The sequence below is a fragment of the Candoia aspera genome, chromosome 1 (genome assembly GCF_035149785.1).
Source record: "Candoia aspera isolate rCanAsp1 chromosome 1, rCanAsp1.hap2, whole genome shotgun sequence".
Taxonomy (NCBI): domain Eukaryota; kingdom Metazoa; phylum Chordata; class Lepidosauria; order Squamata; family Boidae; genus Candoia; species Candoia aspera.
In genome coordinates this window covers 22,040,866-22,067,663 of record NC_086153.1, presented here as the reverse complement: position 1 = coordinate 22,067,663, position 26,798 = coordinate 22,040,866, and the positions used below count along the sequence as shown (strand labels likewise).

At 41.2% G+C, this 26,798-nt stretch overlaps 1 protein-coding gene across 2 annotated transcripts in view; it reads left to right on the top strand.

The window, feature by feature from the left end:
• Positions 1-26,583, top strand: part of ASXL2 (ASXL transcriptional regulator 2) — a 75,648-nt gene extending 49,065 nt beyond the window's left edge. Inside the window, exons 1-9 of one of the 2 annotated variants that reach the window (XM_063300176.1) lie at positions 3,416-3,786; positions 8,032-8,147; positions 10,024-10,159; positions 11,613-11,753; positions 13,033-13,196; positions 14,078-14,174; positions 14,480-14,585; positions 15,610-16,261; positions 17,028-26,583. In XM_063300176.1, the coding sequence (XP_063156246.1) occupies positions 3,759-3,786; positions 8,032-8,147; positions 10,024-10,159; positions 11,613-11,753; positions 13,033-13,196; positions 14,078-14,174; positions 14,480-14,585; positions 15,610-16,261; positions 17,028-19,364 (3,777 nt within the window). In that variant the 5' untranslated portion in view covers positions 3,416-3,758 and the 3' untranslated portion in view covers positions 19,365-26,583. Of the gene's footprint in view, positions 1-3,415; positions 3,787-8,031; positions 8,148-10,023; positions 10,160-11,612; positions 11,754-13,032; positions 13,197-14,077; positions 14,175-14,479; positions 14,586-15,609; positions 16,262-17,027 lie in introns of those variants that run through there. The other variant, XM_063300181.1, reaches the window with a different exon arrangement.
• Positions 26,584-26,798: the final 215 nt, after the last annotated feature.

Genomic DNA, 26,798 nt, shown 5'->3' with positions numbered 1-26,798 from the left:
CTCTACCCACCCACAAGTCCCAACACGTGTTAAGTCCATTCATGCATGCGAGTCCAATCAGATGTTCTGGGAATGTGTAATCGGGGAGCATGACACTCAAAAACAATAATTTGAGGTATCTACAGTAGTTTAAACAAAAAGTCACAACCCATACTTTGTACATGGTAGGTCTTTATTCTTTTCAGTTGTTTCAACTATGATTTCCTGGTGATACAGAGCAGTGTAATATTGGTATGGCAGATAGTACTGGCCACTGTGATACATTTTCACAACATTTTCCTGATAAAGCTACTCCAGTTTGCCAAAGTTTTGACTTCTCAGGGGCAAGGTCTGAAGTGGTAACTGGAACATCTTACAGTGTTATCTAGAATTTGTTTCAGTTTGTAGATTTCTGATTAAATGGGTAGGATGCTCTATTATGAGCTACAACACTTGTGGCTTATATCTATGCCTCTCTTGGCTCCTTCAGCTGGATCTAGGAAGTAGTCCGTGCTTTTGGGGGGGAAGATGTGCTTGGTGCCTTCAAGGTGGCTCCTTCTGAAGAAGCCTTCCTTGGATCTTCCCTTCTTAGGGAAAGTTGTTGAGAAAGTGGTGTGGCTTCAACTATAGAATGCACTAGATGAACTGGGCTGTCTGGGCCCTTTTCAGGCCCTGGATGGAACCGAAATGGATAGATCACTTTGGTGTATTACCTCTGTCAGAACATGGATAGGAAGAGTATGCTCTCCTGGTCCTACTTGTCCTCTAAGTGGTATTTCGTTCCATTAACTATGATACACTTCTGGACCACCTGTGAGAGCTGGATACATGTTTTACAATGGTTCCTCCTTCCTAAATAGGCAATATCATCTGATATTAGTTCAAGAAGTTGGACTGGAGGGTGCTCCCTCTTATTCCTAATTTTTAACATACACAAGAAGTAATCTTTTGGCAGGATGAGGTATCACCAGTATGCTACTGTGTCATGTTCACTGTTTCAGTGTAGTTCATACATCGTAACGTTTCACATGCCATGGCGCTGACCCGCGTTTCTGTTTGGGAGGGAGCTGCTGTGAAACCTTGTACCAAGCTCTGTATGTGAAATCAGGACAATGGAATGTGTTTGGGTTATTTTCTCTGTTCAAGGGCTTTTCCTGCAGACCATCAGAAACCGTTAGGAGCACCTGGGATTGTGGACTTGAGAAGATTCTAAGGGGGGAGGGATTTCATTTGCACCAAGGGTTTTTAGTTTGAATTTGCCGCACTTTCATCATTCTCAGTTTTCTTTGTGATCCTGCATACTATTCTTCAATAATTCAGATATCTTTGAAACCCTGCTTATGAGTCTGATGTACATCAGAGTAGGCAATCATTACACATTGATACCAAACTGTACCTTAGCATCTTGGGCAAGGGCAAAGATGCAGAGGAATTCTTGACCCAGTGCTTGGAGGCTCTGATAATCTGGATGGAAGAAACAAGCTAGATGAACTGTTTGTCTAGAAATCATTTGGCTTTCTATCTTCTCAGCTTTTAACTGTGAATGGTATTCCATTCTCACAGAAGGAACAAGTCTGTGGTTTGTGTGTCCTCTTATCAAATTTGCAGATAGAAGCTGTGGCCTTTACACAGCTTCAACTGGTGGGCCAGCTGCAGCCCTTCCTGGAGCAGGAGGCCCTAGCATCAGTAACTCATGCTCTCCTCACCACAGGATACACTGCTGGAGCATGCTGTACATGGGGCTGCCTTTGAAGACTAACCAGAAACTGCAGCTAGTACAAATGCAACTGCCCACATAATGGCATGTGAGAACTGCTGCAGCCATACAACATGAAGCATTGGCTTTCAATAGATTTGCAGATACAATTCAAAGTAGTAGCTGCAAGAGAAGATACTTGCAGGACCACCTTCTCCAGATAGAACTAATCCATTCAGTACATTCATCCCAGTTGGGGATTCTGAATGTTCCCCGAACACGAGAGATGAGCCTGGATATGCTATCTCTGTATAGCACTGAACACTTCAGCCCTCCCCTTGGAAGTCAGTTTGTACCAAATCTTGTGTATTTTTGTAAAACTGCCAAGACTGAGCTTTTCTACGGTACGTTTGATGGTTAAATGTTGCTTGATTGATAGGCTGGCACCAGCATATTTGCAACTATTTATTACTAGTTTTAATTACTTAATTACTTTGGGGGGGGGGTTAATTGCATTCTGTTGTTTTTAATGCTACTTTAAATTGCCATGAGTTGTGAGATTCAGTGGTCTACAAGCAAATACAGTCAGTCTGTATAATATCAAACAAAGTATTAGATAAAGGCTTGAGTGCAATGTTCATTTTTTAAAAAAAGAACATGTGTACAAAGCTATAGTTTATTACATGACAATATAATATTATTTAAGACAGCAGAGTACAAATCAAATATATAGTATTTCCTTTGAGTCAAATTTAGCCCCTGGAGACTTGATGGATATATCCATGTAGTTTTCTTTACAATAATACAGAAGTGGTCTGCCATAACCTTATGGGAAAAAAATAGAAATCTTCTAGAAAACATATAATCACAAAGCAAGCAATTCAAAGAACTCATCTGCACAACGCGTTAAACTGAAGTGTGGCTTAGTGGCAAACAAGCAGCATATCTTTGAACAGCCATATTAGGGTTTTGCCATGCTAAAATGGAAACCAAATTTCTAAAAGCATATTTCATTAGTTGCAAATCTCCATGAGAAGAAATTGCGAAGACCTGGAGAAAACAGGCTGCTCTTTGGAGTTTCTTTAGGAGCTGAATCTTTTCAGTCCATTGGCAAGTTGACAAGGAGTCCTGTTAAATGTCAAGTTCCAGGAAAAAGTAAAGGCTGTTTTGTTTCCAATTCTATTATTGACCAAGAATGTGTGATGAAGATAATGTAATGTGAGCTTTGTGGAATTATGCTCATAGTAACCACTACTCACAAGTTGTTCTTATTGCTAAAAAAATTACACAGAATGTCTAAGAAGCTCAAAGTACATTTCCCTACTGGTTTGATAATTCAAAAATTATATTAGAATTGGCTTCACATAGTATAAATATGGAGAAACTGACAAAAAGAATTGCTTTATTTGCCCTTTTATTCCATTCTGAAGCTCAAAAGAAAAGATACTCTGTGACTTCACTTGCTTGTGTTGTTACAAAAATAATCTTGAAAGTTATTTTGCTCCTTTAGAACTATCACATTTTTTCTTTTCTCCCCCCCCCCATCCCCATTTTGTTCTTTTTACATGTAATACAGCTCTTAAACATGTGGATGTCTGTGGCTGGATGCAGTTAAAATCTTGCATAATTTCAAGTGCTTGAGCAGAGCTCAAGAAGCAGACCTAATAGGCCAAGGCCTGACAGACTTGGGCTCTCTTTCAGATAGTTTATTTCTTCACCGGGAAGAAGTGGAACTGAAGCATCTGAGCTTTGAATTTTGTATCCTTTGAAGAAAGAGGCCTGGCTCTGTTGAGCTTTGCAATTTAGCTTAATGTGGCATCATTGTTATGCATATACATACGAAACAGGAAGTCCTTGCAGATCATATCAACAATCCACTTCCTTATATGTACAAAAATAAAGCTTTCTGAAACAGCAAAGGCAAAAACTGACAACATAGGCAAGCCCCATATTTTTAGGCCTATCCAGTCGTGGGGCAGGGGGAAGTTTAAAAGCTAAGATTGCAACTTCTCTGTTTGTGTTCCTGCAAGACCCCAAAGCAGGTACAAATTCAGACTGTAAGTTTTCTCTGGGTGCCATAACCATGTCCAGAAATGAGATTCCTTTGCAAGGTAAGACTACATTTCCTTACTGTGAAGTGAACTTAGATAACTTTTCCCACAATATGTTGCAGTGAATTACTCTGTTGTCTATATTGGAAGGAAGAGGAGGTTCTTTCTGTGTGTGATTCCAGGCAAAACCTATGGCTTGATTAACTAAAGAGCTGGACTTTAATAGAGCCAACAACTTTTTGTACAGCTTCACATTAACTAAACCTGATATTGAAGAAGAGAGAGAATGCAAATGTGGATTTTTTTTTCTGAGTCAGTTGCTGATATGGGCTGAGGTCAGTCTACAGCTGATCAACCAGGATGGAACACATGATTTAAAAAATGAATTAAACCTGTCATGAGAGAGAGAGTTTTCCTAGTTTCAGAATTCTGAATTAAATTAATATTTTCTAAGTTGCACTAGTAGAAAGGCTTCTGTTCACTATGACTGCTGTTTGTTTTAATGGTGTTATACTCTGAATCTAGACAAATACTTTAGAGCCTTCTTTGCAGCCAGATGATCCTGGATCATGGACAATCTTTGGACAGTTCACAGAGGGGTTGTTTGTAGTCATGTATAAATATGCAGCCATGAGGTTGGAAGAATAGTGTAGTCCAAACCAGGAAATATGAACAGTGTTAATTGTTGAACAGATGTTACAGAAACTGGAGTATGATCAGTCACGAGGTACAGTTCAAAATATATTTGAACTGTAGCCAAATAATGAGTTTGGTCCACAGTATGAGATTTATACCGGTGTTTCAGACAGTTCCCTAGACCTGTTCTGCAATAAGGGCAAGGGACAATATATTCAGTGTTGATTCTCCTCCATTTGTAAGCCTGTAAAGAGCTTACAGGTGAAAGCACTGTAGAAAATTAGATACTTTGGAAAGATAGTCCTAGGATTGTGGAGGCCGGTCAGCTGTTTGAAATAACAAACTTTTATGGACATAGTACATTTGTAGCTTTGCAGTTTCAATAGAGCAGTACAGGTCTCACAAATAAAAGAAGGGAGGTCCCTACTGCCTTTTAAGAAAAGCCCAAAGTTTTTTTTTAACACTGAGAGATAATTTATTTTATTGGGACATGTAGATTGGGCTTTTGCAAATGTGCAAATTTGATGTAATAAGATTCCACGGGCAAGAGCTCACCAACAGTTTTACCTATTCCAGAATTGGTCTCTTTCTTCTCCAGGAGATCCTTTGTCTTATCTTGATTGAGTTTCCATTTGTTAGTCCTTCTTCAGGTACCAGTTCAGAAAGACAACAGCTTCTTAGATGATACTTCGTAACCTGGTAGTTAGTCAGTGACACAAACAGATCTGAAGACATAGACCTAACGTCCATCACTATGAATTTTTCAAACAGCTACATGATCACTTCCAGTACTCACTGAATATTACATTTGTATCTAATATGCAAATATTGAAAAATCGGGTGATTGTTTACCCTAACCATGTATCTGAAACAGAAGTGATGGGAGCTGGACTTGTTGCCAGTTGGCTTTCGGTACAAGCCAGTGTCACCTTATATATCTAATAGATACCTATTCCATGTGGAATCTGCCCATCAAATAAGATCCAAGGAAGAGATCTTGCTGTGAGTCCCTATGCCAAGGGAGTATCAACCCATGGGGGTGGGTCTTCTTGGTGATGACCCCCTCTTCTCTGGAGCAGCTTACACCTAGAGATGAACTCCTCTATTATTATTCTGGAAAGCTATGAAGATCTTGCTCTTTACAAGGGCCTGTGGAGAAGGAAAGGAAGATTGAATGTTCTCCCAAAGAAATGACCAATGATTTAGTGGAGATGAATAAATGAGATTGTTTTTGTTTGTTTGTTTTGGTGGTGCATGTGTCTTATGTTTTATAGTTGCAACCTTAAAGTACTGAGGTTTCGTAAGCAACTAGTCAACAGATTGGAGCAGCATAGACGCCTATTTAATAAATAACGCACTATAATGGGGAAGAATTAAGGCCAAGTGACTCTGTGACTGGTCAGTCTACTGTCCAAATGCCAGTGACTAATAGACAACTTCAAAACATTAGTTCTTCCTTCTTGTAGTTTTGTGGATGTTAGAGGAATATGATTCCATTGGACTTCTTGGAAATATGGAAATTCTCTTATACGTAAAAAGCTTTAAAACCATGGACAGTATTCTCAAATCTTTTCAGGACTCTGTTGTTGTTCTTGGTTCATTGGACTCCTTTACAGTAATAGGCCAGCTTTTTATCATAAAGGGCATATGTGCTTTTTATTGCTAATATTAATTTACTAAATTATGAATGATATTTATAGCTTTCCCCAATTGACAACTCTGGGCTGGATACAAAAAAGGCATATACATAAAGGAAAAAAGAAGTGTACAGTATATATATTGTTAAAAACCCTAATAATATAAGGAAAAATCTCATACATGCTCCATGACTGAAATTGCTCTGAAGACCAAACATCTGGTGAATCAGCACTGCTTTAGCTAGTTCATGAAATGCCAGTAGGGTAGGAGCCATCCATACATCTGGAAGAAGAATGTTTCAAAGAAGGAGGACTGCTACTGAGTAGGCTTATTACCTGGTCCATGTCCCATGTAACTCTCAAGGTGGAGGGACCCACCACAGGACTTCTCTTGATCACTGAATGGGCAGATTCAATTCTGGCAAGACATTGCTTACTATCCACACGCTGTACCATTGAAGGCTTTAAAGATGATAACCAGTGTTTTGAACTGGACCCAGAAGCCTAGTGATAACCAGGATTGGTCTTTTTCTAGTTTGATGTGATTATCCTGCCAGAAGTCTGGCCATCACATTTTGTACCAACTGTAGCTTCTGGGTTATCTCCAGAGGGCATCTCCATAGAGCACATAGTAGTCTAATCAAAAGATGATAAAGGTATAACTTACCACTGCCAGTCATAACTGGCAGACCAGCCAAGGCTAGGAAAGTCCCCCCCCAGCTATGGCTTCTACCTGCTGTTTAGGCAAGAGCAGAGAGACCAAGAGAAGTCCCAAATCTCAAACCAGCTCTTTCGGATGGAGTGCAATCCCATCTAGAATTACAATCAGGGCAAATGTTATCAAATTACCCTGATGTCTATTGAGGACAAACAGCTCTGTCTTGGAAAGATTTAATCTACTCATACACTAATACTGCTGTCCTCCTACAATATTTACGAATTCTATGTGGGATTGGAAGTGAGAGGAAAATATCATTAAGTCTTTGAGATTGAAGTCTTGTTGGCAAAAAGCATAGAGGCGTGAAAGGAAAAATGGACAAAGAGTAAAGGACAGGCCCACAAGATTTCTCTTACAGCATTTTAAAGGATTTTCTGGAGATGGATTTGTGAACCTTAGTAGCTTCTCACCCTCCTAAAATAATAGTTGCATCACCATTTCCAGTGTCTAGCAGATCTTTCTAAAAAGGAGCTGGGGTAGACAACCTGTAGCTCCTAAAGCCTCTCTGACTGCTATTGCTGAAAATGAATGGCCCAGTTTCCCAGTCTATTGAGCACCCCATATGCAGCACCCCAAGATCAAATTTCAGCAATCAAATTATAGGGGTGAGGTTGGGGAGATTGGGGAGATTTGAAGGGTGGGGGTGGAAGTGGTTTGACTCTGGGAATGCTTTCTCTGTCTTAAAACCTCTAAAAAAAAATGGCCCCCAAAATTTTGACCGTTATGTGATAAACTTTAGTGATTCTGCAGGACATCAAGAAACTCTTGTAGCTCCCAGTCCTTCATATATTGTCCACTCTGACTTAATGTAATTCCTAAAATAGAATTAACATAGTTTTAAAAGACAAAGGAACCCAGTAAAAAGCTCAAATATCTTTATTCTGCCAGTGTACTTGGCATGGCCCTGCCCCTTCTACATGACTTCACTTCCTCTCCCACTGCAGCTCTTATCCCTCTTCCTCCAACTGTTAAGCCCCTGAGCACCTGCAGACTGCTTATCCGTGAACTAAGGGGTGCCATTCTTCATGAAATTGGCCCTGTGACATTTTCCATTGTGGTATCAGATGATACCCTTTAAGATGACATTCTAGCCAATTACAGAAAGGTTCTCCTCAAGGTCCTTATGAATGTCGAGACTTGGTTTCTTGAGCAAACAATTGAGATGTACGGAGTATGACTCTCAGATAATCAGAACTTATTCCAGAGAGCCAGCATTATATTTCCAGGTATCTGGTTTTCCATGCTTGCAGCAAATGGTTTTATTTGTGGCATGCTTGTTTATCTACTTGTCATCTTCTGTTCTTGCTTCTCCAGTATCAGCTAGACTTTCACAAGTGTCCTCCCCACAGCCAGGCTGCCCATCTCCTTCTATGCCACCAGGTAAAGTCATCTCTTCATCTCAGAAGCACAGCAAAAAGGCACTTAAACAAGTAAGTGAGAGAGCATATGATTTGTTTATCTGACCTTTAGTTTGTGCTTATCTGCATGTTACTTGACACTAAAAACCTAACCTAGCTTTATCTTAAATTTGTTCTGTGTCTTGCTCCAATTTATACTCTGGTAAAAATTCTATATAATTGAGCATGTGGATACAGGAATAAAAGTTAACTAGAATGTATGTAATAAAACATAGCTTCTATTCAAACTGCATCCCTGGAAGAACAGATGAATTTTTCTAAGTATTAATAAAATCTTAATCACTTTTCTGTGGATAGGCAACCACCAGGAAGCTAGATTTCTTTGCAGCACAGTCTTCATATATGGCTCAAAAGAACTCAATAGGCTCTAGCTACCAGCTAGTAAAAGGTAGCTACTTGGTGTTTCATTCAGTTGTAAAGCAGCTGAAGGAGGTGTAATAACTCTTGCTTTATTCTTGGCGCTCATGTTACTTCCAAAATAAAAGTAAGTTGTACTTACTTTTATTTTGCACTTATTGCTTAATTTCAGTTGCCCTGTCTGCTTTTTGTCTCATGCATCAGCTTGGTTCCCCCCCCCCCCCCGCACCACCACCCCCTCTCTGCAGACAGGTAGTATTTCACTGGGGACTGTGTTTGCTCTGGGTCAAAATGCCCTAGCTTTTTCTCCATATTGTTCTGCTTTTTCCCCATTCTCTAATTTCTTTCACAATGATTATTTCCTTAACATAATCGCATTTTCAAAAGATTTTGAAGCAAATTATATTTTCTCATTTCATATGCTGAACGTTTTTCACTGCCTTTAAAAACTTGCTTGGATTTCTCTTTTGAAAATATCTTCTATTTTTAACTGTGATCTCTCCTAGACTTCCTTCCCCTTCATTTACTTTGCCCTCTGCAGAAATACACATGCAGTTGTTTCTCTGTTGGGAGGGTGTCTTATTCTGTCAATGCAGTACTTTTCCTTTATTTTAGATACCAGGTTATATTTTTCTTCTCTTTCCATAGCTTCTCGACATTGAGAATTTTCATCACAGTTATGGACTGTATTTGTTGCAGGGCCTATATTATATATTTCCTTATATTCCTCTGGAGCAATTGCTCTGACCATGTCTTTATGTATCAGATTTGTTTGTACTTTGTAGAAGATACTTTGTTTTGAGAAAGGTCTTCTTTGTAATTATGATAATGCCTTCGATAATTACTTGGATGCTGTTCATTAATCTGTAATGAAATCAGATTATCCTTTACTCTTGCAATACTGTAAGGTAAAATATCTTGCCAAGTATCTACTCTTTCTCAGAAGCATCAAAGAAGGAAAATTTTCCCACTTCTGGATATTTAGTAGAAGCATTAGTTTGGGAATGTCTTTGATGGCAAGATGAAGTCTGTTGTCCACAAATCTGTCCTGATTACCAGGAAACACACTGAGACAATGACTTGGTCTCTAATATTTATTAGTAGTACTTAACAAGAATCCTAACAAACTGAGGAAGCGTGGGAAAACCCAGCCATATAAACCCCAAAGGTTAAGGCGGTCCCGATCTGTGTCTCTTTGAATGGCTGAACAGTTCCTCAGTGCTACGCATGCGCTTGACAGTCTGGGTGGGAGCCCCCTGCTCGCCATCCTTACTCATGACAAAATCTGATGATAGGAAATTTATTTCAAAATTATTTTGCAGTCTTCTGCCTCATTGTTATGTAAAAAGAAATCAGTAGGAGACACAAAATACATCTTCAGTAACATGCAATATATAATCGTTGGTAATAGAACAGTACTCCTGTCAGCCTTCCATCACTGCAGGCTTTCGTGAACAAGGAATTCTGCACTACAGACTTTTCAGCTTAGGAGACTTTCCTGTCTAATGTATCACTTTCACTTTCTTAATAGGCCTTGAAGCAAAAGCAGCGGAAGCAGCAGCATTGCCGAGCCAGTGTGCCTGTTTCAGCTAATCACCACCTCCTACAGCAGCATGTGAAGGTTGCCAACCATTCTGCTCCTGCAAAAGCCGGTATGAGGCCAGCCGGTGAAGATCTTTTCAAACACACCTGCTCCACTCAGTACTGCTAATTATCTTGCTCAACTCATCAGGACAGGGAAGGTGTCCCCAGATACCAATCAACTAAGTAGGGCAATGTTCTGTTCCATGTTCTGATCAAAACTCATCAAATACTGTATATTTTTTTTCCAACATAGAACTTTGATTTTTGAAAAAGAGCCTATTCCCTAGTTGAAACCATAGGCTTGGGTTTGTCCAGAAGAACCTCCCCTGAAGTCCCAGAGAATAATGTATTTGTGGGGAGCACTGTAAAATAGGAAATCTGGAAACAAGACAGAAGTATACTTTCAGGATAGAAAGGACCCTATTATCAGGGAATAAATTTGTTACATTACATGTTTTTGTTACAATAATGAAATATTTAGGAAATTTGGAAATTGTCTTCCACTAGGTCAGAAGCTTTAGTCGTGGAATGGGGAAGCCCCGGCATATAAACAGAATTCAGACCATGGGCTCTCCATCCAACCTACAAACTAAATGCTCAGCTTGAGAGAAGCATTAATTTTCATTAAATAGCTGAACAAAGATAAAATGCTTGTCTTTTCTAGGTGTGAATCCATCTTTAAGAAGCCTACATTGGTCCCAAGTCTAATTGTAGTATATGGATATTTTCAGGTAGAAGATGCTGTTAGAATGGCAAGAATTAACCTGCTCCATGACTATTGCACCTTCCTTTGCTCTGTGTGTCTGTGTGATTTTTCAGTCCCACCAATACTGTGATGACAGCAAGAGGAAGTGCCCAAGACTGACTAATATTTAGTGAGCCTACTGTGGCCAAAAGACTTGAGAAACAAGGCACTAATTAATTACTTTTGAATGAATCTCTCCTTCCCTTCTTCCTCTAGGCCAGTGTTTCTCAACCTTGGGAACTTGAAGATGTGTGGACTTCAACTCCCAGAATTCCCCAGCCAGCTGCTGGCTGGGGAATTCTGAGAGTTGAAGTCCACACATCTTCAAGTTCCCAAGGTTGAGAAATGCTGCCCTAGGCCATCTAGTTGAATATTAAGCTTCCACGGTGGCTAATAGATATTGATAATATTACATTTTTTGAAGTTAACCTAGGCATCAACACCTGTAGGTTCCTGAGTTCTGTTGTTTAACTATATGCTGTATGTAGAACCCAGATTAGAAGAGCTGGCTGAGCAACTTCGAAGATTCATAGACTTCTTTTCAAGCAGATACTTCATAGAAGCTTCCAATTCTAACTTTTCTACAGTATGCACACTGAGACTGCTACTAATTGATTATCTGCCACTGGTCCTTCTTATTTGTGGTGGCTTTGCATTGTGCTGCAATTCGTATTTCATGTAGATATTCAGTGGAAATCTAAGGTTTCCAAAAATTACAAAAGCAAAACCTTGAATGAGCTGCTGAAAAGTTAAAGCCAGATAGCGTTTTTATGTTATCCTTTTCCTTGCAGCCTGGGAAGGAAAACCATTGGATGGACATTCAAGTAGCCCACAAAATTCTACTTCCAGTTCCTCTCCCTCTGTTAAAACTGAGCCTTCCTTGCCAATCCTTGGGAAGAAACCATTCCAGAGATCTGAGAGGCTCCATGCAAGTAAGACAACAGCTTCCTTAGAAAAAGAATCCTACCCTTATCAGAATCTGAAAGTCAGAAACACCTTGCTTTTATTGTTATTTTGAATAAAATGACGTTTTATTTCAAACATTTGAACAGATATTTCATAATTCATTTTTTAAATTTAATGCTTCAGTTATTCAAGAAAAAAACAAAAATGGGCTGGGCAGGGTTAGAAGAAAAGACCTGTCTGTCTGTGTGGGTGTTTTCTTGGTTTTCTTTTTCTATTTCCTGCTAGAAGAGCAAAAGAGCCACTAAAAGAGCAGCTGGGGTTTTCACCTCATTGGGTTTGCCTCATGTGAGTCTCTGTTTGAGATAGAACAGCTATGCAGCTTGTCTATAATCAGTGGATTTTGCAGTATATTCTGGATGAAGCTGGAAGCAGTTAGTAATTTTTTGATACAAGATAGTGTTATGCAATGAAGTATTCAATGGTTGTACAGCACTGTTCAGAAAACGACCATTTTGGATAAATGCAGGCTCAGGTTTTATTTAATTTATATGCCAGCTTTCTTTCTACTAAGAAGTATTCAAGGCAGCTAAGTACAAATGGAATAGTAAAATTAAATATTAAAATTTACCAATAAAAAGACAGTAAAGTCACTGAAAATCAGATCAGTCATATGCTGAGTATGAGAAGGAGTTTTTTTTTGCTCTTGTTTGTTTGTTACAAATGCTCATATGCTGCTTCAGTAATATTAGGATATTATTGTAACAAATTCATATTCCTAATAATGAATTACATAATTCTAATTAGAGGTGTACAGAATGTTTGAAATTTGAAATGCTTTGAGCTTGAACTGCTCCTTTTGTGGTCAGGGTGAGATTTTCTAACCTTACAGGAAGTATCCCAAGCTCAATCATTTTGTACTCTCTATTCCTGATACCTTTCCTTACCTCTAGTGAAGGATTACGATGTATCTGAAAAACACTGCACAGAAGCAGTTTTCTATGCATTACACATAAGCAGCACTTCAATAAGCAAAGGTTCTAGCATCCCTTGAGATTTCACCGACTTAGTTGTGGACTGTGAGTGCTGCCATCCATCTTATTTCCTTTGACATTCTTCCTGTGTGGTAGAGGAATTTAAAGCCTTCCTACTTAAGGAGGTTTGTCAAGTGGGGTGGGATTTCAGACTCAAGAAGCAGTCCTGGCTAGGGACTTTGCCATTCCTTGCTGAGGAGCTGTGTTATCTAGTAACTCCAAAATGGGTAGAGCTCTCCTTTCTAATTATGATCTTTGGTGTCTCTTTTCTTAGGGCAGCTGAAGAGGACAAAATGTGCTGAAATTGATGTAGAAACCCCAGAATCCATCTTAGTGAACACCAATCTACGAGCTCTAATCAACAAGCACACATTCATGGGGCTACCAGTTGAATGTCAGCAGAAGCTGCTCCTGCTCCTGCCAGAGGTGGACAGGCAGGTGTGTATCCATGGAGGGAGGGGAGGAAACAGGTCAGGGGTCAATTTCTTCCCACAATTTTATATAGCAGTGCTGTTGTGCAGAACCTGGGCTGTGCGATGGTAAGGGCCTGAGGCTCCCAATACTCATTAAATTTGTCTTCTGGGTACCCCTTTCATGTTTAGCAAATGGGTGTTCAATTTGTGAAACTCACCTTATTTTCTGCTTCCTTGGCCCAGAATTAAAATCATTCTTTTTCTTCTTGTTGATGTATCAACAAGAATTGGGGGGGGGGGAAGAATTGAGCCACTATTGGCCCCTGTGGTAGTTTAGAGCTCTATAAAAGGAAACAATCTTGGTCCTACAATATTGGCATTTTTAATGAGTCTCAACCTGTCATTACTTTTACTGTGCCACGGTTGTGGCATTTAGCGCAAAGAAATGCAATGCCACATTGAGAGACTTGCCAATTCAGTGATTCCCCTGTGTATGTATGTCCACCTCCAAATATTTTAATAGGACACCCAGGCCTTCCTGGAGAACAGCTGTTGCCCTTAGGGGCAGGTGGGGGCTTGCTTTCATGTCTGTTGTACTTTCTTGTATGTATGCAGTATGCACAAACACTATGTTGTTCTATGGCTCTTATTCCCAGTTTTTTTCCTAGTTCCCAAAACCTCTGCACAAATGAGCAATCGTTCTCAAATCATTTATATGGCAGAAGGGGCTAAAAGTGCCCATCAGAGGTCTTCTTACCCTAGGAAGATAGAACGCCAAGAGGTTCCTTCTCTTATTCCTCTCTAAGATTGCCCCATGACTTTATCTGCCTGATTTCATGAATTCTGGAGGAAAGTTGAGTATCTGGCAGCATACTTTTTATTGACCCCACTCCATTTGTCTTTCAGATTGGGATGGATGGCTTTATGAAGCTTAGCAGTTCTGCCCTCAACAATGAATTCTTTAATTCTGCTGCCCAAGGATGGAAGGAGCGGCTATCGGAAGGTGAGGACATCTGGAGGCAGGTCTCTAGGCTTTTGAGGCTGTTTCAAAGGGGCTGGTGAGAATGAACAGGTATTTACTGAAGGAACTACCTGCCCAGAGAAGCATGAGACCAGACCAATAAATGAAACAAAAGTAACCTCCCTTGCCAAGAAAATTGAAAGGTTTCTAAAATATGGACGTTAGTGACTTTTGAGAAGGTTTGGGACATTTATGTTCAGCAAAGCCAGTGCAGCAATGGAGGTTGGAAAAGGCAGACATTTCTGTATTTTGCTAACTTCTTTTCTTCCACTCTGTGTGTGTGGCAGGGGAGTTCACTCCAGAGATGCAGCTAAGACTTCGGCAGGAACTAGAAAAGGAGAAGAAAGTGGAACTTTGGAAAGAGCGCTTCTTTGAGAGTTATTATGGCCAGAGGTAAGGACTTAGTCTGCCCTGCCTGATCAAAATGCCTTTCTCTTTCCTTTCTGAGACTCTTGAGCTGATGGCAGTTGGGCCTGAACTCTGAACAGTTATACAACTGCATGGAAGGCTGCTTTGGAGGAATGCTTTACTTTGTATTGCGCTGCTCAGAAATGAATTATCCAAATGTTCAAAGCATTTTAAATACATGATTCCAGAAATATTTTAAATAATTTTGGAAAGGTGCCTGGTATTTCAGTTGAGGGTTGAAAGAGCAGTCTCTTATATAGAATATCCATAGTTGAAAAGATACTAAAACTAGGACTTCTCCGTTCACAGAATGGTCTACTTGCCAGTGCACTGCTGTTCTGCACTGGTTCTTAATAGGATAAATGGCTCCCAGAACTGGAGCTCCTACTACCATTTAAGCTACAGAGGGAGGGGAGAAGGGACTTGCAGCCCTTTTAAAGGAAGTGGTCTCCACTGCCTGCCTAAGGCCGTGATTAGTCTCTTCTCCTTTAATCTACTATGTCAGCTTGGGTCCTCCTCAATTACTGCTTCCTCATAATGAGGAAAAAGAACCCTTCCCTTGACAGTCAGCTGAGATTTTCTGTTATGCTGATTTGTTCTCCCCCAGTTCTCTCTTTCTGTCACCACGTCTGTGTTCATTCTTAACCTGGCTACTGAATTAACCCATTCCCTGGGTTTGCATAGGACATTGCACAGTCATCTAAAGAAACAGGCTAGATTCAAATAACTCATTAACCCACAAAACAAAAACTAGCCAAGATTAACATAAATCAAGCTTAGCATGTTGTGTAAATGGACCTACTAGGTCTTTACTCGACCGAGGCACATATATAACAAGAACCAACCTATTAATATTCTGACAGGCTGCAAGATTTGAATACTTGTTGCTTCCCCATGAAGAATCAGCACTTCCAACAGATTTCCTTATTGAATGACACTCTGCTTGATGACCAGGGAAGAATTGCCCTGTATCTTACAAATGTTTCTGCTTTCTCTTCTTGTCTTCTAGTTCTGGGCTAAGCCTTGAAGAGTCCAAGCAACTGACTTCTTGTATCCCTACTGTTCAGAATCAAGCACAGGCTGGGAGTTTAGCAGCTCAGTTGCAGAAATACACAGTAGTCCATAAAGCAGCACCTGACAAAGAACAGGCCACTTCTCTTGTGGGCCCAAAGGTACAGGTTCTCCCAGCTGTAACAGCAGCTGCTAAAGGAGAGGAGATTGAGCAGCCCAAGGCCTTTAAGCCAGAAGAGCCTGTGAATCCTTCTGACAGCAGTGCCTCCTCCCAGTTTAGCAGCCAGATTCCTCTGAAGCTTTTCAAGAGAGTTGAGGAGCCAGAAGGAGCGGCACCACATCCTGCCTGCCTGGAGTCCCTGGTGAGACAAAATCCAAGTAAACCAAAGAATGCAGCCATTGCTGGCACTAAACCAAGCCCAGAAGTAGAATCTCAGGAGAATTCTGCAAAGGAGGCTCCTGCCACTGGCGCAGAACAAATGGACACTGGAAGCCGGGCTTTCAAGAGAAAATCAGAGATTCCTGAAGAGGCACTGATGACACCCGAAAAACAGCTCCACGTGACGGAGAAGTGCCCCACCAGGCCGCCTTTTCAGGGCCCACCGCAGTGCTTTCCCATCGCGCCCATGCCAAAAGTCCCTCCGCTCAGGGTAAAGGAACCCTATGTGTTAAGCTCATTCCATTATGTTCCTGTGACTCCTGCAGGCTGATAGGGTCCTCTTTCACAATCCCTGCATTGTTCTATATTTCTCTTTATTTTGGAAGAGAAAGTACATCTGTCACTGCTGTTTGCTGGCAGGCTGAATCTTTGCAAACAGAATGAGGGTGGGATGAGCTCAGGTTGGGCAATTCTGATCTGGGAGATTCAGTACTAAGGTGTTTGAACAACACCCTTTCACCACTGATAATCTCACTTTAAGAGGAATCCCCTGAGTAAAGAGGAAGGAATCTAGATCTTGTTCTTCAGCCAAGCCATTTGAGTTGGTTCGTTGACTTCAGAGATTATGTGTGTAATTTTTAATGGGATTTTAATTACTGTTTCATTATTTTTCTATTTCCTTATTAGCTGCCTTAAACATAAATAATGAGTGAGTGAGTGAACAATCAGACAAAATGAATACTGGAAAGTTACCAGCACTGAGGCTGATGAATCAGAAGTCTAAATTTTTGGCTGTTGCACCTCCTTACATTCCAGAAGGAAGCACCTTCTATTCATTATAACAGCCTCTTGAAAGAAGAGGCGGGCATAAGAGAATCCAGTGTATTCAATTCCTCTGTCTGCCAAGAAGTGTTTTCCTTGGATTGGGGCTCACAAAGGCCATTTTGCCCTGAGTCTCTTGCTTTGTTCCAAGAGAAGAAAGATGAGTGAGAGGTGCTTTCCCTTCCCATTTATTGATGTGCTTTCCTCTCTTCCAGATCCAAGTCCCCAGGATCCAAGGAGCTCCAGCATTACTGTCTGCTAGCCAGGTCTCTCCCAGGCCCCCCTTCCCAATCATCAGGAGAACGGGAGCCAGAACTTTGGCCGACATCAAGGCCAGGGCTAGGATGGCCAGGGCCCAGCGAGCAGCTGCTGCAGCCGAAGCAGCCACAGCAGCCTCCATTGCTGCTACTGCTGCCTCCATTGTGGAAGCCATCCCAGGCCCAGGGCCAGGAGGGGGGAAAGGAGAGGACAGGAGCAGTCCACCCTCAGGGAGGCCTCATGGAGCTACATTGGACATGGCAGGCTCTGGAAGCAGGACAAGTCCAAGAAGGCTTTTGCCCTCTTGCCCAACCCCTTTCTCCCCAGCAGACTCCCCAGCTCCAGAACCAGCAGCCACAAGCAGTGCTGCTAGAGCACAGCTACAGCCGGCTCCCCCAGCACAATCCAGAACTGCAAGTCGCAGCCCAGGCATGGAGACCACGTCAATCTCACAACCAGCAGTAGGCAATGTCCGCTGTGCAAACCCCAGCCTTTTGACTGTGCCTGCCACTCAGGATGTCACAGCTTCTTTGGGCTCAACAACTGATCTTGCTTCAGTGATGGAAAAACTTAGAAATAACCCTCTTGCTCTTAACCAGGTCACAAGAACACCCTGTGGCTTTGAGACTGGAGTGAACTGCAAAAGTATATCCAAAACAGCTTCTGCTGCCGGCACAGGTATTTCAGAAGACAAAGCCAATGCCTTGCTTTCTGCATCTCTGGTGTCAGCTGTACCCTTCAAGGCACCCCCTCCCCTTTCTTCTCAGGCTGGCACTGTGCCTGTGTCCACCTTGCCGCCTCCGCCTCATAACACGTTGTTGGTAGCCCACAGCCCTCAACTCCCCCCAGGCTCCTCAGGTTCAAGTGGAAGCACATCTGCAGTCAAGGCCAGCTCCAGCATTCCTGCTAATAATCCCCTGGTTGCTCAGCTGCTGCAAGGTAAAGAAGTCCCAATGGAGCAGATCCTGCCAAAGCCCCTGACAAGAGTTGAGATTAAGAGTGTTGCACTGCCTATGAAGGAAGGCAAAGAGAACACAATTGATTCCAGGCCTGGCCCTCCAAGGGAAGGGGAAAGGCAGCTGCTCATCACCTTCCCAAGAGGTGGGAAGCCAAGACTCAGCCATTGTGGACAGTCCCAAGATCCTCCGCCCTTAACCTCTTTACCAGGGCAGGACTTGTGGAAACCTACAAACCTGTACAGCAGCCAGGAAACTTCAAACGAGAGTGCCCAAGAACATATTCTCCAGACCGTCATGCAGAAATTCCCCATGCAGAGCCTCCCTCCTGCCCCCTCTCCCCCTCCACGTCTTCCCCTCCTCCCACCACACTTCCCACTAGAGAGCAGCTCCACCAGCCAAAGTTTCACACTGGGCTTCATAGGGAGAAGGACATTCAAGCCTGCCATGTCTGGCCATTACCTCCTGAATGTTTCTACCTATGGACGCTGCCCCGAGAACCTACGAAGAAACCTCGCCCTGCCCCCAGAGAGCCTCCTCTGCTCAGATGGGCCCCTGATGAAATTTGAGGACCGGGAACGTACATCTAGAGATGATAGTGACAGCAGTGGTGGCAAAGATGAAGGAGACACAGATGGTGACATGACTGAAGATGAAGCAGCCCATCTCAAGGTTAAAGAGGAATCTTTGACTCATGAAGGAGGAAGAGGAAGGCAGGCAGCTTCCAATGTAAAACTGGAGCAGACAGCAGTAAGCCACAAGGAGAGAAGCATTCACCTATTCCCAACAGGTCAAGACTATGCTGAAAGCAGCCCAGCAAAAGATTTTATTCAGGCAGCCCAAGAACAAGTGGCCCAGGCAGTTAGAGGAGAAATGAGACCTTGCAGTAGGGAGCTTAAGACTTGCGCTTCAGCAAATGCTACCCCACAGCAGCCCCTGCTGCTTTCACCCTCACCCTCTCCTCAGCTCTTTGGAAGTCCTACTCCTGCACAACTTGTTGGACCAGGCTACAGTGGCACGATTAATGTTTCCACTTCTCCAGACATGCATGAAGAAACTCTCCTGACTGGACTATCAGACCCCAGCCGCATGGGGGATGTCGTGTCCTTCTCTGTAACTGTAACAGCCATCCCTGCTAGCCAGTCAGCAAATACTGGTAGCCATGGGCAATCCCTCCGTAGCCAGGCTTTTGCAGAAGATGGTGGCTTGGAGGACTTGCCCTCAAAGTGCTACTGTCGCTTGAAAGCCATGATTGTGTGCAAGGGCTGCGGGGCCTTCTGCCATGATGACTGTATTGGCCCCTCCAAGCTCTGTGTTTCCTGCCTTGTTGTACGGTAGCAGGTTTGCTAGATGTCATCTCATCTAGGGAGCAGGAGGGGCATGCTGCTGAGTCAAGAGTCCCCACCCCATCCCACCCCACCCCATCCCACATCTATTTTGTTTCCTTGAGAATGAAGAAAGCACTTTGGATGAATGGCTGAACCAGTGGGACAAGTGTGTGCACTTAAGGAATCATGTAAATATGTTGCATTGTATTGTCTTAATGATTATTTTTTCCAGCCTCAAGATAAATCTATGGATGTGAACTTCATGTTCATTTTGCCTGTTGTCCTACAGTAGCAGAACTCTGGCCCAGTAAGTCCCTCTTCAGTCAATGCCTCTGTTTCCCATAGGCCCTGATCAACCTCCCTCTGGCTATCATCATGGCCTCCATGTTTTTCTTTTGAATGGAGTTGCCAAATGTCCTAATGAAACACAGCAGCTGAGACTTACATATCAGCAGCCCTAAGAACAGGAACATCAAAAGGTGGGCAGATAGCCTACTGCACAGTTGAATTTGGTAGTGTTGCTGTTTACTCTAAAGAAGAATTGAATCACCTTGAGGAGAGGCAGAGGTGATGTTCTTCAGATCATCAGGATTTGCAAGGCAGAATGGGGTTGGTGGGGCTGGTCAGTTTATAGCTCTGAATTAACCAATGGCAGCAATTATGATTTCCATTTCCTTACACAATGGGTGCGCTGTGGCCTTTGAATGTCAGCCAAGATGCAGCAGCACAAATTCCTTTGGTCCCAGTCATCAGATTCTAATTTTTCCAGAAGAAAAATGTCTCATTGAGGTAAATGCTATAGAACAGGGCAGGAGAAATGTTTCAGATTTTTAAAAATCAAGCCATAATTTTGGGTCAGCTAGTCACTTCTGGGGTAAGCCCTGACTCTTGAATAATTGAAGATTTCAAGCTGGAAAAGATAGTGAGGGCTCATTATTCCTTTGTTTATATTCTGCAGTTGCACCCTAAAGGTATGGAATATTATATTTAGAGGCAGAATTGATCCTGCTCAGAATCACCATAATTTAAACAAAACTGAGTTTCTGGACATGGCTCACTTACAGAAGGGTGGACATTTCCTTGGAAGTAATCTGTAGGAAATCATAGCAATGTTGGATGGAACTTAAGCATTCAGGATGGAGGCAAACAAAATTAGTGCTGCTCTTTCTGACACCTTATTAGCCATCTCCTCTCCCTCCCCCACCCCTATTCACTTCTATTGCCAGAGACTCAAACTTATTGCTTATAAAGAGCTTTTAAGATTAGGCAGTAATTGGGTTCGATGCTCCTGATTTATAGAACATACAGAGCTGCCTTGTGCTCTTTGTCAGCCTTGCCAGGGTTGTGCCAAGATAGTTCTCAAAGCATGGCAGGATGTCTCCTTTCACTCTTAAGACTACTAGGAATAGCCTGAATTACGGAGGTTTGATGAAACCAGAATAATTTATTCCAGCTTCAGATTCTGCTTTTTGTCTGGTTGATTTATAATGAGTAGGAGATACTTAGAGGCATCCGCAGCACTGTTCAATGCCTCCACTGTAGTTTGGTAGCATAACTACAACGTACATGGTAATTTGGGCCCCAGTCCCCAGTTAATGTGTAGGTTTTTAGATGAAGTGGCACTGTTTGAGTAACAGGAAAAGCTGTAAGTCAGAGATAAATGAAGAGAAGAACTACAGTTTAGAAGGATTAAACTAGGTAGAGCATTCCCCTTTGATAGATAAGAGCAGGAAAAGATAGTTCAGCCAAGGCACACCCTCTCCTTGCAAGTTGAACTATATCATTCCGGTTTCCATCCTTCATTCTGGATAAAGGCTGATACTGTTGTTGTGGCCTGAGACAGTTTCACCATTAATCTTTTGAAAAATGTGTATCAGCTGTATTTTGAACAAATGAGAGTTGCTTGGAGGCACTCCGTTACCCATTTCAGCAAGCATTGCCCATTTCTATTACTCATCTCATCATGGGAATACCACATTGGAATGAGTGCTGTGGGAATTGGATCATTTTTCCTCATGATTTTAAGTCATGATCTGGCCTTCTGTTTTTAATAATGGTCTGCCAGATACTTCCCAGCAGCCTATTGGTAGAGTATGGAAGTCACATCTCTTTCCAGTTGCATGTGCCATAACAACTGCAACTCTTGGGTAGGCCTATTCTCTTTCCTGAATTTGTATTGTCCCTTGAAGAAGGCATCAAAGGCAGTATCAGTATCATTTGTGATACATCTTGTATTGGTCAACTCCGTAAGTTAGCCATGTGTTCTTTTGCATGTTCTAAATCTACAGTATTTATACAGCACTATCAGTGTGCATTGTGTTTTATAGAGTTACATAGGTAAAAGAATGATCAACACCCACAGGAAACGTATGTTTTAATAGAGTCAACAAGTAAGAACCAGGAAGAGAGAAGAATATAGGTAAATTCAATTACACATGACACTTCTTTACATTAAGAATTAAAGTAAATAAGTTAAAGATGGTGTGAATTTCTAGAGCTTACACTTTTCTTTACCTACTTTATTCATGCAATTCATAATTGTATAAACTGTATGAGGATCTCCTCATCCTTTATCTGTTTCTTTTTCTAAGCAAGCAAGTCCATATTTTTAGGATTTCACTGACAAGAGGGAAACTCTAACCTTTTGGTCCTTTAGCTCTCTATTCAGCATCTTTTCCTGGCATCCAGAACATCCAGATGAGGGCACACCAAATTATCATGGACCTAGCTTCATTTCAGACCTCTTCCTAATGTGAAATTAGCTTTTTATAATTGATGTACAGATTTTGCATTTTCATTAAGCTATCAACCATGACTTCAAGATCATTTTTCCACTTAGGTCCTATCAGATGCTGTAACTCTGTTGTGGAAAGGTTTTTTTAATTACTATTTTTTGCTTTATGTCTCTGGCCATTTTTAAGCTCTACACAGCTGAATTTTATTTCCTAGATTTTTTGGTGTTACCTAAAAACTTGAGCAAATTTTCCCTGATTAGTTCAGCCATAACTGATCAAGGAAACAAATACAGATTATATAAGAACATATAAAAAAGCACAAACCCTGGGGAATTCCTTTATTTACATTCCTCAGATTTGTTTATACTACTCTCCACTTCCTGCTCTTTCACCAAATACTAATCCACTAACAAGATCTTACTCATGATTATTGACTTTGTTCAGCCCTTCAGTTTAATATGCAGAAGATCTCTGCTATCTAGATACTGATGCTTTTCAGCACTCCAGAAGATTAGTGAAATGAACTGTCCTCTGCAGAAACCATGCTTATTCTTCCTCAGCAGTTGTTGTTGTTATGTGTAGTGGTACAAGCTTTCATAATTAACAAAGAAAATGTTAGGTGAACTTGTCTGTTTCCTTTTCTGATCTCTCTTTTTTTAATGCAGTGATGTTGCTTTTCATATTCTATTAAGGAGGCTGAGTTCAATAATGATATGTCACTAACGTTTTATTGTGACGGATCAGCGGAATAATACTTAGCCCCTGCATTCCAACCCTCTCCCAACAGTATCCAGCCAGTTCTGACTTTTTAATCCAATTTCTGTTGGAGCCTTCACTCAAACAGAGCCAAACGCACTGCAGCTGAATTATTCATTCCATTGTCATTCTAGCTTCCAAGTTGTGAATGTTCATTTTCTGAGATTGCCCTCTTACCCACATCTCAAATTTCCACCATACTTGAGAATCACATCAAAGGGGGAGTTATACAACTAGAATGAGTTTACTAGTTCTCATTGAGTTTTACAGAACGCAAGTGAGGGGTCAAACCATGATTGTTGCCTCATATATTAGAATAATTAATGACAGATTTGTCCCCTCCCTTTCACAATGGTGCCTCAGGATTTTTTCCCCTTTCACCTTCAGAATTGATCGGTAGCCATTAACTCCTGCAGGGAAGAACAAAATGTTTCTCTTAGGGGGCAGAATTATGATAGTAGTAATATTCATGTACCTGAGAAGTGAATTCTCCAGCATCCTTTAGCAGGGGCATTTTACCACAAAGCTTGCAGAAGCACATGTCATGCTTGCAGCCCTAGGTTCATGCATCATAGTTAATTTACTTTTAAATTATTAACATAATTTATATACCATCATAAAGACTCTGAACAGTGTTCAGAAAAATCTGACATAAAATCTACCTTCTATAGTACACTGTCATAAGAGTGGCAGTCATTCCTTCACTATGCAGAAAGACCATCAATGGCCCAATTAAAAAGGAAGGTCTTGGGAGATTTCCTAAACACTAAGAGTGAGAGGGCCAAGCACATCTCCAAGGGCCGCCTATTTGACAGGATGGGGGCTGCCACAGAAAAGGTCTATCTTCTTGCCCATACCCATCTGTCTTCATATGGGGTGCAATCTTGAGGAGCTCCTTTGATTTGATGAACAGAGAAAATAATTTTGGATAAGGAGGTCCCTGAGACAACCCAGTGATCCCCTGGATTAAGGGTCTCTTACTGATAACAAATTACAAACAGGGCTGACTAGAAGATAGTCAAAATTTGTAATAGATTAGCTGTTAAAACAAACATCATAATTGCACCTAAGGCTGTGTGAAAAGCCAAGAACTATAACTACTCTCCCGACTCCAAAGTTCTGAAGGAGTATTGTAATTCTTGGCCAATGGTTTCCCATAGTTAGATCCAAACATAACTGCAATGTGAAAGGGTTTTAAGCATCTTTCATTGCTAATGGTTGTTTTGCAGAAAGGGGCATGGAAGAGCAGATTATAATCACCCTCCCCTTAGTTTAGCAGAGCTTTGTCAGTTGAATATAGTAACGCTGACAAAAGTTTATACTCACTCAAGCCAAGCAATATTCAGCTTGTGGGAGGAGAAAGCCTTCCCTTTTGGCTAAAATAAGGGTAAAGCTGTTGCTGCGTCTACTTTTACTTTTCATCCTCATGCGGTTGCTAGTGCAGGATGGATCTGCCTATGATATAACTCTCGGTCTGCCCTTTTGGCTCAACTCATGACAAAACAAGACTGTTAAATTTCTTTTGGCTGAAGCACCATGTATGTTTAGTTGCATCCTTATTTTGGGGCTGGCAGGGCCTGAGACACAAAAGCCCTGAGTATTCAACAATTAAATGGGACATCTGTGCCCTTGGCCTCATTGGTTGAGGATAATTGAAGTAATCAACATTTGGAAAGCGCTGGATTGGGTAAATCTGGAAAGTTTTGCATAATCCTTTCTAAACTGAACAGGAACATCAATGAATTGAATCTTCTGGGCTATATCTGACATAACAGCATCTGATATCCTCTTTCTGTGAAAGCTGCTTTCCTTCCCTTCTTCCCTGTAAGCAGATATTTGTGGTGATGATTCTGGGCATAGGAAATACTCAATATTGGTAAGTATTTTCTTAAGTAGAACTACAAAGGAATTTATACATGAGTACTCATGCAGAAGTTCAAGTAGGAAACCAAACTGAACATTTTCTGGTCAACAGAAAGTCCATGCAAGGCAAATTTGCAGTGAAGTGTGCTTTTTGAAAGGGTACTTGGGTGAAGTGCAAGGAATTTGAACAACATTCCTAAGAGCTGAAGGCATGGAACTCAGCTGTAAACCCTACATGCAAGGTTAAAATAGAAGGTGGGAACAGCCTTGATTTTCAAAGAAGTTGAGGTGAGATTTCTGGGTGGGTGATTATAAGCTTAGCAGGCGATGCTCTCTAGCTGGCCCATTAAATTGCACTACAGATGGCTGTTGGCTATGTTACCGGTTCTTTAATTTCATCCTCAGATTATAAACCCTCAGGACATGGAGGCATCATTTTTATTAAGATGATTTAATGATGCAACTCATGCTGGAATTGTGGGAGTATCAATACAGTCAGCCCAAATTAACACCCTGACAAACATTTGGGTTTACAGCTCCACTTCAGAAAGGAAAGCCCATGTGCCTATGTAACACAATGTACACTATTCATCATTCTTTTCTGGTGTCAGGTACTGCAGGTTTTAGAAGCCATTAAAAATGCCCAGGCAGTTTGAATTTTCTGTCTTTTGTATTTTGGGTACAAACCGCAAGATCATTTTTCATATACCATCAGTAGGCCATTTTGCTTGCTGCAGTATTACTTTTATCAGACCAATGATGTGTGTTTATGTTGAGCCTGGTGGAGCTGGAATCTTTTGTAAGAATGCAAAAAATGAAATTGAAGCATTTAGCCTGTCTTTTGTGATCAATTAACTGTACTGTGTTTTCAGTGCTTTTTCACCGAGAAAAATAGAAGGTAGGGCAGTATTTTCTGCAGTGCAGGTAGGGTCCATTACTGTGCAAGTGTGCATCATCTGGTACCCAGATTTCACAGTCCATGCTGACCTCAGCTTTGAGGTATGGCACTGGCGAGGGGCCAGAGGGGCAGTGTGCATGTGAGTTGCAGAGGCCTGGTGGCCACCAAGTATCTTCATCTCTGTCAAGGTTCGTTTTTGGAAACAGGTATTGAAGCTGAAGTTAAAATGGTGCATGTGTGTTTGTGTGTGTGTATGAGAGAGGGAGAGAGAGTTGTTTGCCTAGGTAGAAGGCAGTATGTCTTTCTGTTAGAATGACTGAAGATAAGACACCTCTCTGACTTCCACATTGTATCCTGCAGGAATGAAACCACACAGCCATTTAGGTAAATTAAGAGATTGTGGCAGGGAGAATACTCTTGTTTCCTTCTTTCTTCCCCCCCCCCCATGCAATACATTTGATATGATTGAAAATCAATTTAAGAGCTTATAAGTAATATATTTTAATTAATATATATTTTAGTACCTCTATTTCAAGGATGATGAAAGATTTGTGACATTGGTGTGTGTATGTGTGTGTGTGCAATTTTGTGTTTTTCCCCCCATCAGGGACCTGGTAAGCACCCAGGTTGCAATAAAAATTGAAGAAGAACTGTTAAAAAAAAGGGGTGGGGGTTGCCAGGAGCTGTTTCGTTTTTATAAGCCAAGACGTGAGTAAAGCTACCTTAGAGTGTATTAAACTTTAATTGTTGCCTTTAAAAAAAATACTTAAATTGGAATTGAGAATATGTATAGAAAAGTCAGGTTGAGACCATTAAAAAGTCATATTTTTTCACAAATAATATAGAAAAATATTTTACTTAAAAGTTTTAAGTATTTGAAATAAATATAGGTATGTAAATATACTGTATGTACTTCATATATTCTTTTATTTTACAATTTATTGTAAACAGATAGATATTAAAACTCTTTGAACTGGCTTGATTGTAGATTCCAACTTTTGCAAAAGTAATGGTGAATTCTATTGATCATGGCACCATCACAAAAATTTCACCCATAATTCTTTCCATTATGCTCCCTTTTCCCCATTTCTCTTTTGCTCCTTGCAGAATAGATGGTGGGAACGCAGACCCTTAAGTAGCCCTGTGAAGATTAACTTCAAGAAATATAATCAAAGACACATCAGAAAGCTTA